Here is a 21,015-nt window from a genome sequence, read left to right as displayed (position 1 = left end):
GTCAGCCTGGAACTCGGCTGTTGACAAGTGTTCAGAGGCAGTGCAGCATGGTTGTCCGTTTTCTTCTGGTCATCTGAATCTCCATTACAGACAGCATGAGAATGACACTTTGGTGGTGTATGTTGGGGCAGTTTCTGGAGAGAAATCATACATTTACTTATCAAACTCTACATTTATAGGCTACACAATAATACAGTATTAGACATATGAATGCCTTGAGTGGCCCTTCTGTAGCTCAGTTGGTAGAGCATGGCGCTTGCAACGCAAGGGTTGTGGGTTCGATTCCCACGGGGGGCCATTATGAAAAATTTATGCACTCACTAATTGTAAGTCGTTCTGGATAAGAGTGTCTGCTATAATGACTAAAATGTCAATTAAAAAAAAATAAAAGTAAAGAAATGGTCTGCGGTGGATGGATCTAATGTCTTGCTAAGTGATTACTAGCTTGTCCAACAGCGAAACAACCCACATATGAAAAGCCATCTCTTACCTCTATCCTTCACCGTGTCAATGTATGTCTGCATAAATTCTTTGTGATGGTCTTGCCTTGTTTCCAATATCTCATCATCCCCCTCCATTATCTCATCAACCGTGTTGTCATATAGCTTAATGAATCTGAAAAGAAAAAGGCATATCACATTTTTTATTGAATATTTATCATCTGGGCCCAGTTTTTTTAATACAGATCAAAATTATCCTGTGTTGTCTCAATCCGGTTCCCCCATTTGATTTTGTTCCCCCTTCATTAGACCAAATGTCATGAGATCATATAACATGATCTTTGTTGTAGTATATGATGTGATATGTTACAGATTTGATTCCGTTTTGCATTTATTCAACTGTTGGAAAAAATGAGGAGGGACCACATCTGAAGGGAGAACTGAATTTAATGCAGGATCATTTTGATCTGGATTAAATGTTTTGAAATACTGGGCCCAGGAGATAGACAGTGTGGGGAATTATTCTGGAGACTGAATAGAAGGTAATAAATGAACTTCGAGAGGTACACTACATGACCAAAAGTATATGTACACCTGCTTGTCGAACATCTCATTCCAAAATCATGGGCATTAATATGGAGTTGGTCCCCCCCTTTGCTGCTATAACAGCCTCCACTCTTCTGGGAAGGCTTTCCACTAGATGTTGGAACATTGTTGCGGGGACTTGCTTCCAGTCAGCCACAAGAGTATTAGTGAGGTCGTGCACAGATGTTGGGGCGATTAGGCCTGGCTCGCAGTCGGTGTTCCAAATAATCCCATAGGTGTTCGATGGGGTTGAGGTCAGGGCTCTGTGCAGGCCAGTCAAGTTCTTCCACACCGATCTCGACAAACCATTTCTGTATGGACCTCACTTTGTGCATGGGGGCATTGTCATGCTAAAACAGGAAAGGGCCTTACCCAAACTGTTGCCACAAAGTTGGAAGCACAGAATTGTCTAGAATTTAATTGTATGCTGTAGCGTTAAGATTTCCCTTCACTGGAACTAAGGGACCTAGACCGAACCATGAAGAACAGCCCCAGACCATTATTCCTCCTCCACCAAACTTTACAGTTGGCACTATGCATTGGGGCAGGTAGCGTTCTCCTGGTATCCGCCAAACCCAGATTCGTCTGTCGGACTGCCAGATGGTGAAGCGTGATACATCACTCAAGAGAACACGTTTCCACTGCTCCAGAGTTCAATGGTGGTGAGCATTACACCACTCCAGCCACCGCTTGGCATTGCGCATGGTGATCTTAGGCTTGTGTGCAGCTGCTCGGCCATGGAAACCCATTTCATGAAGCTCCCGACGAACAGTTATTGTGCTGACATTGCTTTCAGAGGCAGTTTGGAACTCAGTAGTGAGTGTTGCAACCGAGGACAGACGATTCTTACACGCTACGCTACTCAGCACTCGGCAGTCCCGTTCTGTGAGCTTGTGTGGCCTGCAACTTCGCGGCTGAGCCGTTGTTGCTCCTAGATGTTTCCACTTCACAGTAACAGCCCTTACAGTTGACCGGGGCAGCTCTAGTAGGGACAAAAATTGACTAACTGACTTTTGGAAAGGTGGCATCCTATGACGGTGCCACGTTGGAAGTCACTGAGCTCTTCAGTACGGGCCATTCTACTGCCAATGTTTGTCTATGGAGATTGCATGGCTGTGTGCTCGATTTTATACACTTGTCAGCAACGGGTGTGGCAGATATAGCCGAATCTACTAATTTTAAGGGGTGTCCACATACCTTTGTATATATAGTGTATATGTGACCACCAGGCATAGTTATACAGAGGTATTATGATACTATACACGCTGTCATCTCGTCAGACTTACTTGATGGCAGGATTGTCTTTAAGCCCTGAAGGCCAGCAGATCAATGTGTCTCCACTAACAACAATCATCTTGAGTGTAGTGATATTTACCAAACACTTTGGCAAATACGACATGTTATTCTTATGAACAAACAAGGATTCCAATTCTTCCAACCTGAAACGGACACAGGAGATATTGGGAATAGTTAAAGAAGCGGTGGCCAACCCTCCTCCTAGAGAGCTACAAGGTACAGGCTTTTACCTCAACCCAACACACATCTAATTCAGGGGTGTATTCACTAGGAACTAAACAGAAGAAAATGAGACAAAACGGGGAGGGTCCTATGTGAATTTGTCCAAAAATAAACTAGTTTTCCTTGCAGAACATTTTCCGTTGCAAAATGTTTTGCTACGGTGTGCACTAGCAAATACACCCCAGCTAATCAAGATCCTGATGAGCAGCTGCTTTCAGCTGAGTTGGAGAAAAAGCCTGCACACCCAGTAGCTCTCCAGGCAGAAGGTTGCCCCCACCCAGAGTTGAAGCATGTATTACTTAATTATCACAATTTTAATATAATTTACAATATGAAACCTTTATCATTAGATGATCATGATGATAATCAACAATGATGGTAATGTGTGAGTGATGAATGATGAAATGGTAATCTGTTATAGCATTAAGGCTATGCTTCACATACCTGTCCATATCCTCAGGCAAATCCGTCAACATGTTGATACTCATGTCCAACAATTGTAGGCTTGTCATACGAAGAGCACAGATGGGTATGCTGGCAAAATTGTTTTCTGCTATATCCAGATGTGTGACCTTCTTGAGATTGCTTAACTGAAACAAAGACTCCGATTTATTCTCTGCTTACATAGAAGAGAAGAAGCAAGAAAGAAAAAAAACATCCCTACAGTTAGGGCCTGATAAAACATTATCACAGAATGAGACCTTTTGCCTTTTTGTTTAGCTTTCGCACGGTTGTGGTTCGCCATTGTTGCTTGTTAATGTACAGTATACACACAGTGTACAAAACATTAAGAACACCTTCCTAATATCGAGTTGCACCCCCCTCAGAACAGCCTCAATTAATCGTGCATGGACTTTAAGGTGTCAAAATCGTCCAGCAGGGATGCTGGCCCATGTTGACTCCAATGCTTCCCCCAGTTGTGTCAAGTTGGCTGGATGTCCTTTGGGTGGTGGACCATTCTTGATACACACGGGAAAGTGTTGAGCTTGAAAAACCCAGCAGCGTTGCACTTTTTGTCACAAACCGGTGCGCCTGGCACCTACCAGCATACCCCGTTCAAAGGCACTCAAATATTTTGTCTTGCCCATTCACCCTCTGAATGGCACACATACACAATCCATGTCTCAATTGTCTCAAGGCTTAAAAATCCTTCTTTAACCGGTCTCCTTCCCTTCATCTACACTGATTGAAGTGGATTTAACAAGTGACATCAATAAGGGATAATAGCATTCACCTAGTCAGTCTATGTCATTGAAAGAGTGTTCTTAATGTTTTGTACACTCACTGGAAATACCTGGTTCTAATACTGCCAAAATAATGGAAACACTTGAGTAAATGAGGGATACAAAGTATATTGAAAGCAGGTGCTTCCACATAGGTGTGGTTCCTGAGTCAATTAAGCAATTAACATCCCATCATGCTTAGGGTCATATATACAAATACTGGACAGGGCATTATTTTGGCCATTATTTTGGCTACCATGGCTATGCCCCCATAGGATGACAATGCCACCATCTACAGGGCACGAGTGGTCACGATGGTTTGATGAGCATGAAAATGATGTAAACCATATGCCATGGCCGTCTCAGTCACCAGATCTCAACACAATTGAACACTTATGGGAGATTCTGGAGAGGCGCCTGGGACAGCATTTTCCACCACCATCAACAAAACAACAAATTACGGAATTTCTCGAGGAAGAATGGGGTCGCATCCCTCCAATAGAGTTCAAGACATTTGTAGAATATTTGCCAAGGTGCAAATTGGAAGGACGCTATAAACACCCAGCTATTGTCAGAGGTCAGCGGAACAACAATAATACAGCAAGGCTGCTATTCAGAGGATTGTTGCTCTCCAACATAACTGGCGGCCGTGCAGTTGGTTGGTGTATATACAGTGCATTCGGAAAGTATTCAGACCTCTTGACTTTTTCCACATTTTGTTACGTTACAGCCTTATTCTAAAATGGATGAAATAGTTTTTTTTCCCCCATCATCAATCTACACACGATACCCCATAATGACAAAGCGAAAACAGAAATAGCTTAGAGATTCAAAATTGAGCTCAGGCGCATCCTTCAGATGTTTCTACAACTTGATTTGAGTCCACCTGTGGTAAATTCAATTGATTGGAAATGATCTAGAAAGGCACACACCTGTCTATATAAGGTCCCACTGTTGACAATGAATGTCAGAGCAAAAACCAAGCCATGAGGTCGACGGAATTGTCCGTAGAGCTCCGAGACAGGATTGTGTCGAGGCACAGATCTGAGGAAGGGTACCAAAGAATGTCTGCAGCATTGAAGGTCTCCAACAACACAGTGGCCTCCATCCTTCTTAAATGGAAGAAGTTTGGAACCACCAAGTCTCTTCCTAGATCTGGCCACCCGGCCAAACAGAGAATGGGGGAGAAGGGCCTTGGTCAGGGAGGTGACCAAGAACCCGATGGGCACTCTGACAGAGCTCCAGAGTAACTCTGTGGAGACGGGAGAACCTTACAGAAACACAACCATCTCTGCAGAACTCCACTAATCAGGCCTTTATGGTAGAGTGGCCAGACGGAAGCCACTCCTCAGTAAAAGGCACATGACAGCCCGCTTGGAGTTTGCCGAAAGGCACCTAAAGACTCTCAGACCATGAGAAACAAGATTCTCTGGTCTGATGAAACCAAGATTGAACTATTTGGCCTGAATACCAAGCGTCATGTCTGGAGGAAACCTGGCACCATCCCTACGGTGAAGCATGGTGGTGGCAGCATCATGCTGTGGGGATGTTTTTCAGTGGCAGGGACTGGGAGACTAGTCAGGATCGAGGGAAAGATGAACGGAGCAAAGTACATAGAGATCCTTGATGAAAACCTGCTCCAGAGCACTCAGGACCTCAAACTGGGGCGAAGGTTCACCTTCCAACAGGACAACGACCCTAAGCACACAGCCAAGGCAACGCAGGAGTGGCTTCGGGACAAGTCTCTGAATGTCCTTGAGTGGCCCAGCCAGAGCCCGGACTTGAACCCGATCTAACATCTCTGGAGAGACCTGAAAATCACTGTGCAGCGACGCTCCCCATCCAACCTGACAGAGCTTGAGAGGATCTGCAGAGAAGAATGGGAGAAACTCCTGAAATACAGGTGTGTCAAGCTTGTAGTGTCATACCCAAGAAGACTTGAGGCTGTAATCGCTGCCAAAGGTGCTTCAACAAAGTACTGAGTAAAGGGTCTGGATACTTATGTAAATGGAATATTTCAGTTGTTTTTTAATACATTTGCAAAAATTTATAAAAACCAGTTTTTGCTTTGTCATTATGGGGTATTGTGTGTAGATTTATGAGAGAAAATAACAATTTAATCCATTTTAGAATAAGACTTTAATGTAACAAAATGTGGAAAAAGTCAAGGGGTCTGAATACTTTCCGAATGCACTGTAAATGCGCATATTCACAACAACCTGAGCCCGTTGCAGACTCACAATGATGGGTCTTTCCTTAAAAAATACAGGCTCCCACGAGAGGAGATACTCAGACTGCTCTACCTTGTGTTGCCCTCAATCAGCCAACCAACATTGCCTGAATGCTGCAACCTGGACTTAGGGGTAGACGTAACATAGTAAACGAAAATCCGGGACACTAATTAGTATGATATGTTACGTTTGTATGTATTACTTTGTGGATGTCCATCATCCATTTCGTATGATATGTTACAAATTACAATTAGTATGATATGTTACAAATTGCAATTCATACAATATGTTCAAAATATGCAATAAATATGATATGTTGTGAATTCCAATTTGTTGTAGCTAATGTTTGCTAGGTGGCTAATGCTAACATTAGCTAGGTGGCAAACGTTAGCTAGGCTAGGGGTTAGGTTAAAGGGTTAGTGTTCATTTTGGATTTTCGTTTACTATGTTTCGTATAGTCTTTGAGACCAGAGGAGTATCGTACACATCAGGTTTGAGGAATTAGTGAGGTAACTTTGGTCAACTCTGACTTCAACTCGGGATAACCAGTCATACGAATGTGGCTCACCTTTTAGTCAGGTACATTTCTATGGCAACGAATCCTTCAGATCTAACCTGCTCCGGGGCAGGCTAACTCAAGGCTAATTCCATTTATCCTGAATGAAGTGTTTGAGCTACGAGTTGAAGACCAATGAAATCAGAATCCCTCCCTCTTGCAAAGATCGTGTCATCATCCCCTTCATTTGAGGAAGACAACTGATTAAATATTTTATTATTCAAATGTTTTTGTGTGTAAATACCTATCACATTATTTAGTATTGACAGAATGCATTTGAAACTTCACGCACAGTAAACCTTTGTGTGACAAAATCAAATTATTTTCTTTAAAGGATAGAGGCTGACACCCAAGACACCCAAGACCCACTCCAATTTGCATAACACCCCAACAGATTCATAAATGACGCATTCTCAATTGCTCTCCACACTGCCCTCACCCACCTAGATAAGAGGAGTATGTGAGAATGCTGTTCATTGACTACAGCTTAGCGTTCAACACCATTGTCCCCTCCAAGCTCGTCACCAAGCTTAAGACTCTGGGCCTGAACACCTCCCTCCGCAACTGGATCCTATACTTCCTGACGGGCCGAGCCCAGGTGGTGAGGGTAGGGAACATCACCTCCGCCACGCTGACCCTCAACACAAGGGCCCCACAGGGGTGTGTGCTTAGTCCCCTCCTGTACTCCCTGTTTACCCACAACTGCGTGGCCACACACGACTCCAACACCATCATCAAGTTTGCTGACGACACGACGGTGGTAGGCCTGATCACCAGCGACGAGTCAGCCTACAGGGAGGAGGTCCTCTGTAGCTCAGCTGGTAGAGCACGGTGCTTGTAACGCCGTGCTCTACCACGGCGCTTGTAACGGCGCTTGTAACGCCAAGGTAGTGGGTTCGATCCCCGGGACCACCCATACACAAAAAAAAAATTATGCACGCATTACTGTAAGTCGCTTTGGATAAAAGCGTCTGCTAAATGGCATATTATTTATTATTTATTTATTTATTTATTTAGGTCAGAGACCTGGCAGTGTGGTGCCAGAACAACAACCTCTCCCTCAACGTCAGTAAGAACAAGGAGCTCATCGTGGACTACAGGAAAGGGGGGGGGGCGAGCACGCCCTCATCCACATCAACAGGGCCGCAGTGGAGCAGGTCGAGCGCTTCAAGTTCCTTGGTTTTCAAATCACCAAAGACTTAAAATTGTCCAAACACGTGCACAGTCGTGAAGAAGGCGCGACAGCACCTCTTACCCCTCTGGAGGTTGAAAAGGTTTGGCATGGGTCTTCAAATCCTCAAAAGGTTCTACAGCTGTACCATTGAGAGCATTTTGACTGGCTGCATCACTGCCTGGTATGGCAATAGCATCGCCCTCGATCACATGGCGCTACAGAGGTTCGTGCGTACAGTCCAGTACATCACTGGGTCCGAGCTCCCTGCCATCCAGGACCTCTATATCAGGCGGTGTAGTAGGAAGGCCCGGAAAATTATTAAAGACTCCAACCACCCAAGCCATAGTCTATTCTCTCTGCTTCTGCACGGAAAGCGATACCGGTGCATCAAGTCTTGCACCAACAGGCTCTTGAACAGCTTCTATCCCCAAGCAATAAGAATGATAAATAGCTAACAAAATAGCTACACGGACTATCTGAATTAACCTTGTACCCTTATTGACATTTTATTTTTGCACTGCACTCTCACAGGGCCCTACAGTGTGTAAAATAAAAGGTCACACACACATTCACTCCATCTGCTCACTCACACATAATATGCACACTCATTTATACTGACTCTACACATACGCACACCCACTCAGATACAAGCTGCTGCTACTCTGTGTATCCTATATCCTGTTGCCTAGTCACCTTACCCCGATACATGCTGGCACTAAGACCACACTCAACAAGGCCATAAGCAAACAAGAAAATGGTCATCCAGAAGCTGCGCTCCTAGTGGCCGGGGACTTTAATGCAGGCAAACTTAAATCTGTTTACCTAATTTCTACCAGAGCAACCAAAGGAAAAAAAACTCTAGACCACCTTTACTCCACACACAGAGACGCATACAAAGCTCTCCATCGCCCTCCATCTGGCAAATCTGACAATAATTATATCCTAATTATAATAGTATAAAAGTAATCCTTCTACACTCTTAAAGGGAGTGGTCCTAATCTCAGTTTGTTACCTGTATAAAAGACACCTGTCCACAGAAGCAATCAATCAATCAGATTCCAAACTCTCCACCATGGCCAAGACCAAAGAGCTCTCCAAGGATGACAGGGACAGGATTGTAGACCTACACAAGGCTGGAATGGGCTACAAGACCATCGCCAAGCAGCTTGGTGAGAAGGTGACAACAGTTGGTGTGATTTTTCACAAATGGAAGAAACAAAAAATAACTGTCAATCTCCCTCGGCCTGGGGCTCCATGCAAGATCTCACCTCGTGGAGTTGCAATGATCATGAGAACGGTGAGGAATCGGCCCAGAACTACACGGGAGGATCTTGTCAATGATCTCAAGGCAGCTGGGACCATAGTCACCAAGAAAACAATTGGTAACACACTACGCCGTGAAGGACTGAAATCCTGCAGTGCCTGCAAGGTCCCCCTGCTCAAGAAAGCACATATACAGGGCTGTCTGAAGTTTGCCAATGAACATCTGAATGATTCAGAGGAGAACTGGGTGAAAGTGTTGTGGTCAGATGAGACCAAAATGGAGCTCTTTGGCATCAACTCAACTTGCCGTGTTTGGAGGAGGAGGAATGCTGCCTATGACCCCAAGAACACCATCCCCACTGTCAAACATGGAGGTGGAAACATTATTCTTTGGGGGTGTTTTTCTGCTAAGGGGACAGGACAACTTCACCGCATCAAAGGGACGATGGACGGAGCCATGTAACGTCAAATCTTGGGTGAGAACCTCCTTCCCTCAGCCAGGGCATTGAAAATGGGTCGTGGATGGGTATTCCAGCATGACAATGACCCAAAACACACGGCCAAGGCAACAAAGGAGTGGCTCAAGAAGAAGCACATTAAGGTCCTGGAGTGGCCTAGCCAGTCTCCAGACCTTAATCCCATAGAAAATCTGTGGAGGGGGCTGAAGGTTCGAGTTGCCAAACGTCAGCCTCGAAACCTTAATGACTTGGAGAAGATCTGCAAAGAGGAGTGGAACAAAATCCCTCCTGAGATGTGTGCAAACCTGCTGGCCAACTACAAGAAACGTCTGACCTCTGTGATTGCCAACAAGGGTTTTGCCACCAAGTACTAAGTAATGTTTTGCAGAGGGGTCAAATACTTATTTCCTTCATTAAAATGCAAATCAATTTATAACATTTTTGACATGCGTTTTTCTGGATTATTTTGTTGTTATTCTGTCTCTCACTGTTCAAATAAACCTACCATTAAAATGATAGACTCATCATGTCTTTGTCAGTGGGCAAACGTACAAAATCAGCAGGGGATCAAATACTTTTTTCCCTCAATGTATATACTAGAAGGTGTCAGAGGAAGCCCCAAAAAATTATCAAGGACTCCAGACACCCAAGTCATAGACTGTTCTCTCTGCTACCGCACGGCAAGCGGTACCGGAGCGCCAAGTCTAGGACCAAAAGGCTCCTTTACAGCTTCTACCCCCAAGCCATAAGACTGCTGAACAGTTAATCAAATGGCCACCCCTTTGTTTTTACACTGCTGCTACTTGCTGTTTATTATTTATAAATTACCTCGACTAATCTGTAGCCCCGCACATTGACTCGGTACCGGTACCCCCTGTATATAGTGTGATGTCACGAGAGGCTGTGTCCTGGAGGGACGTTACATCCCCCTGAGATGGCTGCAAACCCAGACAGCTATGGCTCCATCTGCTGGTATGGTCGGGAACTCCACCCCTCTATGGCCAATCTTCCCACGCAGCTGAAACAAATCAGGAGCTGATGGGCTGAAGGTTTTGGAAGGGAAGAGACACACTGAGGGGGAGTGTGTGGGTGGTGAAGAAACACAGTCTCCAACCTGGGCTCTCTGGAGGACAAGAGTGCTGCACGTCCACTTCCATGAGGAATATAAGGATTTGGAGATACTTACCTTTGGGAAATACTCACCTTTGGATATATTCGCCTGTGGAAATACGGGAGAGACATTTGGAAGGACTTTTTGCTGGGTTGGCCACTAGCTGGAACGTGGACTACAGTAAGGCTGGGGAAAAGTTATCTGAGCGAGTGAGAATTATGATTTTGGATGTGGAAGAGACATCCCTGAACTGTTAACCCTTAAAGAGCCACAAGAGAACAGAATTTTGTTATATTTTCGTTAATTTCCCAAGACCTTTAATAAAATCCTTGTTTTGTTTGCACCTTGTCTCCTTGCACTACTTGAGCAATCCCGCTGAAAGCTGTGTAGCCTCTCGTGACGTCACAGGTGGTGGAGAATACGGGCACGCTCAAGCGTTAATAGTGCATGTCAGAGGAGGATACCGAAGGTTTGATCACCCAGTTTTCCAAGTTGGCCGTAGGCACCCCGCCGACTGAAATGGAGGACATATTGAAAGCCCTTGTTGCTGGCCAGCAAGCCCAGATGCAAGCAAACGTGGCTCTCTTGGAGGAGCAAAAGAAAGCCAACCTTCTGAAGGCAGAGGAATTGCAGTTGCAGAGACAGATGGTTGTCCAAAATACCCGCCCAATAAAGGCAAGTGACTTTATATCTAAGATGGGAGCTACCGATGACATTGAGGCATACCTGCATGCATTTGAGGCCACGGCCACTAGGGAAGCCTGGCCCAAGCAACAGTGGGTTGGTCTGTTAGCCCCCTTCCTAACCGGGGAATCGCTGAATGCTGTCCGGGACCTGGGCCCTGACCAGGTTACTGACTATGATGCCCTGAAGTCTGAGATCCTCAGCAGATATGGACTCACAAAGTTTGGTATGGCCCAGCGCTTTCACAGCTGGACCTTCCAACCAGACCAACCTCCTCGGGCGCAGATGCATGAACTTGTCCGAATCGCAAGGAAATGGCTGGATCCGCAGAGGAATACAGCAGCGGCGGTGGTGGAGGCCGTTGTGGTGGATCGTTACCTACGCGCCCTGCCTTATGAGGCAAAACGGTTCATCAGTCAACAGGCCTTGACCACGGCTGATCTGACCGTGGAAGCTGTGGAAAAGTACCAGGCCACAGCGGAGATGCTGAATGCTTCCCGAAAAGACCCCAGGAGTGCGCCCCCACCACAAATGGGAAGAACCCGTCCAAAGGACCCCAAGGTCTCGAACCCAGCCACGTCAGGACTTATCCCGGCTCCAGGGGGAGCCAGAAACCAGGCGGGTCCAAGAAGAGTACACCAGGAGGGGGAAACTCGACAGTGTTACCGGTGTGGGGAGATGGGACATATCTCCTGGCAGTGTGGGAAACCAGCCGATGAACCTATGCCCACTGCGGAGTCCTCCAGCTCAGCACCCACACACCGTTTTGCCTCGCTCTTGGGAGTCGTAGATGGCGGCCCAGATCGACCCCCCACCTGCCCGGTAACTGTGAATCACCATGATGTGGAGGCCTTACTAGATTCTGGTAGCCGGGCCACCCTGGTGCGTAAGGATTTGGTGGGCCCAACGTGTCTGACCCCGGGGAAAGTCCTCCCAGTTTCCTGTGTCCATGGAGACACCAGAGAATACCCCATTACTGAACTTACAATGACCAGCACACGGGGAACCATACACACGACGGCGGGGGTGGTTGATTCCCTCCCCGTCCCTGTCCTAATTGGACGAGACTGCCCAGCCTTTTACCCACTCTGGAGAGAGTCTCAGGAGAGGATAACCCGAGTACCTCGGAAACGGAGAGGCAAGACTCATCCTGGGAAGGCTCCGGTGCAATCCTCCGAATTACTCACTCCCGCCCGGGCTCTGATAGGGATGGCAGGTGCCCAGACCGACACAGAGACTGGTCCGGATACGGGAGAAGAGAACGCAGCCCAGGAAAGTGCTCCGTTCTCCAGTGAAGAAGACGTCCCAGGCACCCAAGAGCTTCCCCCTCTCACAGGCCAGTATGGTACGGCTCAATTACAAGATCCTACTCTTGCAAATGCCTTAAGAAATGTGCAGGTATTAGAAGGTGTAGTGTTAGGTGATAAGACAAACCCTACTTACCCCCATTTCGCAGTAAACCGGGGGTTAGTATATCAGATAGTCAAGAAAAATGATGAAGTGCATGAACAGCTCCTCGTGCCACAGCCCTATCGGGCCACAGTACTCAACCTAGCACACACACACCCGCTAGGGGCCCACTTGGGGGTAGAGAAGACTAAGGAAAGAATCATGCAACGTTTCTTTTGGCCAGGAGTACACAAAGAGATAGAGAACTACTGCCGTAGTTGCCCTGAGTGTCAGCAGGTTGCGCCAAAGCCCACATATAGAAACCCGCTCATTCCCTTGCCCATTATCGAAACTCCTTTTGAGAGGATTGGATTAGACATAGTCGGGCCCTTACCGAAAAGTTCCAGGGGACATCAATACATTCTGGTCATTCTGGACTATGCATCCCGGTACCCGGAGGCCATTCCGCTGAGGAAGGCTACATCCAGACAAATCGCCAAGGAGCTGTTCCTTCTCTCAACTAGTCTGGGAATCCCAAAAGAGATATTGACGGACCAAGGGACTCCATTCATGTCCAGGGTGATGAAAGAACTCTGTGCTTTACTGAAAATCAAACAGCTGAGAACCTCGGTCTACCACCCCCAGACAGATGGCCTAGTCGAACGTTTTAACAAAACACTAAAATCCATGCTGCGGAAAGCGGTAGGGGAAGATGGGCGCAACTGGGATCAGCTGTTACCATACATATTATTTGCGGTGAGAGAGGTCCCTCAGTCTTCTACTGGTTTTTCACCCTTTGAGCTCTTGCTTTCCTACAGACCCAGAGGACTGCTCGACATCGCCAAGGAGGCCTGGGAGGAGCAGCCATGCCAACAGCGGACACTGATCGACCATGTCGGGGCTATGAGGGAGAGAATGAAGGCCATCTATCCCATGATGCGGGAACACCTGGAGGCCAGTCAGCGGCAACAGCAAGCCTCCTACAACAGATCTGCTCAACCCAGGGAGTTTAAGCCGGGGGACAGAGTGCTGGTCCTGGTGCCAACCGTTGAGTGTAAATTCCTGGCAACCTGGCAAGGACCATATGAGGTCATTGAACGCATGGGAGAAGTAAACTACAAGGTGAGGCAACCAGATAAAAGAAAAACTGAGCAGATTTATCATGTTAACCTTTTAAAGAAGTGGCACGCCAGAGAGGCGATGTTCAGCTGTCTACCCCCCACAGAGACCAAGGAACCGGCGCGAGAAGAGGTTCAGCTGGGTCCAAATCTGTCCCCACATCAACGACAGATGGCCCTGGAACTCGTGGAGCAGAACCAGGATGTCTTCTCCTCCCTTCCCGGTCACACAGAGGTGGTCCAACATGAGATCCGCACCATGCCTGGCCGAACGGTAAACCAGCGCCCGTACCGCGTGCCAGAGGCTCGTAAAGTGGCTATACAGAAGGAGGTAAGGAAGATGCTGGAGTTGGGAGTAATCGAAGAGTCCCACAGTGCCTGGGCAAGTCCCATCGTACTAGTTCCCAAGCCAGACGGTTCAGTACGATTTTGTAATGACTATCGAAAGTTGAATGAAGTGTCTGAATTTGATGCATACCCAATGCCTCGTGTCGATGATTTAATAGACTCCTTGGGGCATGCTCGTTTCCTAACCACTCTTGATCTCACAAAAGGCTACTGGCAGGTGCCCCTGACCCCGGCGTCCAAGGAGAAGACAGCCTTTGCCACCCCGGAGGGGCTCTACCAGTATACCCGACTTCCGTTTGGTCTCCACGGGGCACCTGCCACCTTCCAACGCCTGATGGATCGAGTCCTTGCGCCCCACAAGAGGTACGCAGCGGCTTATTTGGATGATGTTGTTATACAAAGTCCGGATTGGGCCAGCCACATACCCCGGGTACAAGCGTTGCTGGATTCGCTCAGGGAAGCAGGGCTCACGGCAAACCCGAAGAAGTGCAAGCTGGCCTTCAGTGAGACAAACTACCTGGGGTACACCATTGGGCGGGGGTTGGTCAAACCACAGGAAGCCAAACTGCGGGCCATACAGGACTGGCCGCAGCCCATCACCAAGAAGCAAGTAAGGTCATTTTTGGGCCTCGCTGGCTACTATAGACGCTTTATTGCAGATTTTGCTACCATAGCTGCACCGTTGACGGAGCTGACGACCAAACGCCACTCACGAATGGTGAAGTGGAACCCTGCGGCGGAGGCGGCTTTCCTCAACCTGAAGCGAGCACTCTGCTCCAGTCCGATCCTGGTGGCACCAGACTTCAAGAAGGAATTCATTGTCCAAGCGGATGCTTCGGAGGTGGGTCTGGGTGCTGTCCTCACCCAGGCACATGACGGTGAAGAACATCCCATTCTCTACCTAAGCAGAAAGTTACTTCCAAGAGAGAAGAACTATTCAACGGTGGAGAAAGAAGGTCTGGCTGTAGTCTGGGCCCTGGAGTCCCTTCGGTTCTATCTCCTGGGCCGACGTTTCATGGTGGTATCTGATCACGCCCCTCTGCATTGGATGGCCAAGAACAAGGAATCAAACAGTAGAGTAACCAGATGGTTTTTGAGCTTGCAACCGTTTAACTTTTCTGTTGTCCACAGGGCTGGCAAGCACCACGGCAATGCGGACGCCCTCTCCCGGCGTGATGCCTTCTTCGCTGCCTTTACCCCGACGAGGACGTCGGTCCCGAGGAGGGGGATGTGTGATGTCACGAGAGGCTGTGTCCTGGAGGGACGTTACATCCCCCTGAGATGGCTGCAAACCCAGACAGCTATGGCTCCATCTGCTGGTATGGTCGGGAACTCCACCCCTCTATGGCCAATCTTCCCACGCAGCTGAAACAAATCAGGAGCTGATGGGCTGAAGGTTTTGGAAGGGAAGAGACACACTGAGGGGGGAGTGTGTGGGTGGTGAAGAAACACAGTCTCCAACCTGGGCTCTCTGGAGGACAAGAGTGCTGCACGTCCACTTCCATGAGGAATATAAGGATTTGGAGATACTTACCTTTGGGAAATACTCACCTTTGGATATATTCGCCTGTGGAAATACGGGAGAGACATTTGGAAGGACTTTTTGCTGGGTTGGCCACTAGCTGGAACGTGGACTACAGTAAGGCTGGGGAAAAGTTATCTGAGCGAGTGAGAATTATGATTTTGGATGTGGAAGAGACATCCCTGAACTGTTAACCCTTAAAGAGCCACAAGAGAACAGAATTTTGTTATATTTTCGTTAATTTCCCAAGACCTTTAATAAAATCCTTGTTTTGTTTGCACCTTGTCTCCTTGCACTACTTGAGCAATCCCGCTGAAAGCTGTGTAGCCTCTCGTGACGTCACAATAGCCTCATTATTGTTATGTAATTTTCATGTGTTACTTTTGGATTTTATTTCATTTTCTTTACTTTAGTTTATTTAGTAAATATGTTCCTAACTCTATTTCTTGAACTGCATTGTTGGTTAAGGGCTTGTAAGTAAGCATTTCACGGCAAGGTCTACACCTGTTGTATTCATCGCATATGACAAATAAAATTTGATTTGATTTGACCTCCATCATGCCAGTATCCCTGCACATCGTAAATGTGGTTGGAACTGACCCTGTGTATAGTATGCTTACCTATTGTGTTCTTCATATTTGTTCTTATTTCTTGTGTTTTTTTTCTTCTAGTATTGCATTGTTATTGATTATTGCATTGTTGGGTTTTGAGTTTGCAAGAAAGGCATTTCACTGTACTGCATGTGACATTAAAAGGTAAAACTTGAAAAAAGGTGCTCGTATATTGATAAGCACACAAAAGACGGCATTAATGGTAAGTAATAAAATAAAGACGCCACTTCTAAAATCCTATTTCACACCATAGCCTGCTTGATCTGATTGATCTCTAGAGAAACTGTGCAATGTGCGCATTGAGCTCACAGAAAGAATAACTACCAACATTAAATTTGTTGTTTAAAAAAAAAGAAAAATAACCGACATTTCGGTTGATCGCTCAGCAATAGAGCTAAAGCACTGTAGAAAGAAGACGACAGATTCAAATCAATTTAACATTACATGACAAATGGTTTGATTATTTATTTTCATTCATAAAACTAATCTGTGAAATGTGGGCTATTAGTTGTGTGTGTGATTTCAGCACCAGGGAACTGGACAGCTCCCCCAACGAGATCATGTGAAAAAAACAATGCTCTTAGCTGTCACACTTACAGAATCACTCTACGTGCTTGTTTGGGAAACACTTAAAAATAAATAACTTGGGAAACACTGCATCTGGTACTATCATCGTAATGCTTAAGTTGTGTCACAACTGCGAAACCTGGCCCAGATCTGTCTACACTTCTAAGATATCCAGATCCAATGTGTGCCTGACTACTTCCGGAGGTGGGCAGGAAGATCTGATCACAATCAGATCACAATGTGTATTTTGATTGTCTACACCTGTCAAAAAATGTTGGTCACAATTGGAAACTGAACAAAATCAGGAAAATGGGCTCATGTTAGAACATGGTATAAAGGCGCTTTTGAAGATATCATACCACACAAGCCATATCACACAAATACCCCTTACCTCAAAAGGCAACTGTTCAAGATAATTTCCAGTTAGCTCCAATCTCTCCAAATTCTCACATTCACCAAGTTCTGGAGGAATACTGGACAGCCTATTGTAATTCACTTTCAGCACCCTCAACTTTGTTAATTGACCTGACAAAAAAACATAGGAAAGACATGTAATGGAATGAAGAAACAGCTATACTCTAAATCCCATTTCAATTGAATTCAAATTAGGGATGTTTAATGAGCTAATGTAACAAAGAAAGACTTCAACTTTCTTATTTTCAATTAGGAGGACATGCATGATAAATAATAATTACCTATTTCAACTGGCAGCTTGTCAATTCCGTTTTGGGGTATATCCAATACGCAGAGGTCCGGAAACTGCACAATCCACTCTGGTAGTTTGCAGATTTTAGTTCTTCGTATGTGCCATTCTCGAAGGTATGTCGTATCAAGAAGATTATCAGGAAGTTCCTGCATTGAAAGTAATACAACATGAAAACAACAAGTGTGTGGATACATACAGTGGTAGTGATTTTATCTGAAAACAATCATGATGAAAAAGAATGAGATGGTATGAGACAATTTACCGTCCATTTATCACCATCCAGCTCAAAAATGAATTTGATGTCCTCAAATATGGGGTTTGCATCTGTAGGATGAAACAGTCAGTTAAAGAGTGGAGCATGGCATTGAGAGAGAGCATAGTAACTATGGAACAAGTACTTATTCAGATAGATATACAGTGCTTTCAGAAACTATTCAGACCCCTTCCCTTTTCCCACATTGTTACGTTACAGCCTTATTTAAAAATGGGTTGAATAAATAAAAAATCCTCAATCTACACACAATAACCCATAATGACAAAGCGAAAACAGGTTTTTCGAAAATGTTGTAAATGTATTACAAATAAAAAACAGAAATACATAAGTAAATCAGACCCTTTGCTATGAGACTCGAAATTGAGCTCAGGTGCATCGTGTTTCCATTGATCATCCTTGAGATGTTTCTACAACTTGGAGTCCACCCGTGGTAAATTCAATTGATTGGACATGATTTGGAAAGGCACACACCTGTCTATATAAGGTCCCACAGTAGACAGTGCATGTCAGAGCAAAAACCAAGCCATAAGATCGAAGGAATTGTCCGTATAGCTCCGAGACAGGACTGTGTCGAGGCACAGATCTGGGGAAGGGTACCAAAAAATGTCTGCAGCATTGAAGGTCCCGAAGAACACAGTTGCCTCCATCATTCTTAAATGGAATTAGTTTGGAACCACCAATTCTCATCCTAGAGCTGGCCGCCCGGGCAAACTGAGCAATCGGGGGAGAAGGGCCTTGGTCAGGGAGGTGACCAAGAACCCGATGGTCACTCTGACAGAGCTCTAGAGTTCCTCTGTGGAGATGGGAGAACCTTCCAGAAGGACAACCATCTCTGCAGCACTGCACCAATCAGGCCTTTATGGTAGAGTGGCCAGACGGAAGCCACTCCTCAGTAAAAGGCACATGACAGCCTGCTTGGAGTTTGCCAAAAGGCACCTAACAACATTCTCTGGTCTGAGGAAACCAAGATTGAACTCTTTGGCCTGAATGCCAAGCGTCACGTCTGGAGGAAACCTGGCACCATCCCTACGGGTGAAGCATGGTGGTGGCAGCATCATGCTGTGGGGATGTTTTTTTTGCAGCAGGGACTGGGAGACTAGTCAGGATCGAGAGAAAGATTAACGGAGCAAAGTACAGAGAGATCCTTGATAAAAACTTGCTCCAGAGCGCTCAGGACCTCAGATTGGGCCGAAGGTTCACCTTCCAACAGGACAACGACCCTAAGCACACAACGCAGGAGTTGCTTCGGGACAAGTCTCTGAATGTCCTTGAGTGGCCCAGCCAGAGCCCAGACTTGAAACCGATTGAACATCTCTGGAGAGACCTGAAAATAGCTGTGCAGCGACGCTCCCCATCCAACCTGACAGAGCTTGAGAGGATCTGCAGAGAAGAATGGGAGAAACTCAAAATACACGTGCCAAGCTTGTAGCGTAATACCCAAGAAGACTCGAAAATGTAATCGCTGCCAAAGGTGCTTCAACAAAGTACTGAGTAAAGGGTCTGAATACTTATGTAAATAGGATATTTCAGTGTTTAATTTTTTTATAGATTTTCAAAATGTTCACGGGACATGTGGGATTGCTGTCCTAATGATTTCATTGTTTTAACAACAGATACCTAACAGTAAAGGATCTGGCTGAGCTTGCCTGTGTTTGGTACATCCTGGTGGGGCTGAATTTCATTCAGAGCGGTTCTCTCCAGGTAGTGTTGGAGCACTTCCACTTCGTTGGACTTCAATTTCTTGCATGCTATGCGATACTGCCATTGCTGATCGATCCTTGGGAAAAACATTTAAAGGTTTTTCTAGAAACATTGACAGTTGTGTAGTAGCTTATTTACAAAAGGCATGGTTCGCACAGATCATCACAGCAACATCAATTGTTGAAAATACATTGTCTGGATGAGAGCAATGAGGAAGACACTGGTGTTGGATGTAGTCATTATCACATAGCTCAGGTGAATCTAGTTTACCTGGGTACCAGTCTGTTTGTGCCATCATGCCACTCGTTGTCAGTCTTCTTGTCATACCAAATATTTTGCCGCTCAAAACAAGGAGTTGCATGATGGCACAAACAGACTGGTAATCTAGGTGACTTAAAGGAAAACTCCACCCTATATTTCGGTATTTGTTTCATTAGTACATTGTTGGTATAGTCCCAATATGTTTTGCATGTCAGAAATCACATTTTCAAGATATATAACTTACAGCAATACAGCCGGTATGATGCATTTTGAATCATATAATGCTGCGATTTGCATCATATGATGCACAATGCATCATACCAGCTGTATTTCTCTATTTTGAAAGTTATATATGTTAACTTGATTGCTGACATGCAAAAGAAAATTGGGACTATATTAACAATGGAATAATGATACAAATACCTAAAGATAGTTTTTGGGTTGAATTTTCCTTATGAGAATAATATGAGAATATATCTAGGATATGGTTCTCAAACCTCAGTTTTGATTAATAAACATACTTTGCCAGAGCGCTTTGCTGTACTCGTTCGCGTTCCTTCTTCTGCTTGTGTTTGTATTTTTTCACTCTGCCTTCCCAAATGTTTCTGAGCAGTGAAATGTCATAAACTGGTATATCAACCCTCCTGTCCGCCCTCATTTTGACTTCCCCTGTGGATAAATACAGAAACTGAGGGTAAGTGAAAACATTACAATTTACCCACAAACAAAGCCTCTATCCTATTGAGAAAATCTGTTATAAAATTATATTTAAAACAGGATTGGGTTTAGCTAACAGTTAAGCAGCAAGCATGGGGGTAAAGTTTAAATTTACCATGAAAAAAGGGCGATCCAAAAACTGTATCTAACCATTTGACCCATGAATCTCACAGTTGATTGTTGATTCTGTGTTGTGTGTTTTAAATGTGTCTGCCAATATGAAAGGCACTGTACAAGTTCAGATGTAGAGGTGTATATCTTTGTTTCCATATTGAAATTGTTACCAATTGACACTCCTTTTAATACCATAGCGCAGGATGTGCCTTTGAAAACCCCAAAATTGGTTTTGTGCCCTTTGTTTTTTATGTGTACATTAGATTTGAGTCAATTAACAGAAACTTTTATCAAGAGCGACTTGACTTGCATTTTCTAGAGCTTTGGAAGATAATCATACACCTCCCACCTATACTCGAAATTTGTTTAGACAAGTATTAGCATCGGAAGCACAGGCTTCCCCAAGCGAGATTAGAATAGCACAAACATGCTTTGACATGCTTA

At 45.4% G+C, this 21,015-nt stretch overlaps 1 protein-coding gene across 1 annotated transcript; it reads right to left on the bottom strand.

Moving 5' to 3' along the window:
* Window positions 1-84: 84 nt before the first annotated feature.
* lrrc2 (leucine rich repeat containing 2) lies at window positions 85-20,398 on the bottom strand (the record flags this gene model as incomplete). Its single annotated transcript, XM_084176839.1, has 9 exons — window positions 85-134; window positions 491-615; window positions 2,312-2,464; window positions 2,988-3,133; window positions 17,190-17,323; window positions 17,494-17,650; window positions 17,767-17,828; window positions 19,425-19,555; window positions 20,262-20,398. 9 exons carry the CDS (start codon window positions 20,396-20,398, stop codon window positions 85-87), a joined length of 1,095 nt encoding a protein of 364 aa, XP_084032965.1.
* Between the last annotated feature and the right edge of the window lie 617 nt (window positions 20,399-21,015).

The sequence above is a fragment of the Coregonus lavaretus genome, assembly GCF_964263955.1.
Source record: "Coregonus lavaretus genome assembly, chromosome: 14".
Classification (NCBI taxonomy): Eukaryota; Metazoa; Chordata; class Actinopteri; order Salmoniformes; family Salmonidae; genus Coregonus; species Coregonus lavaretus.
Note: the sequence above shows the minus strand (reverse complement) of the source record. Positions and strands in the feature narration are given on the sequence as shown.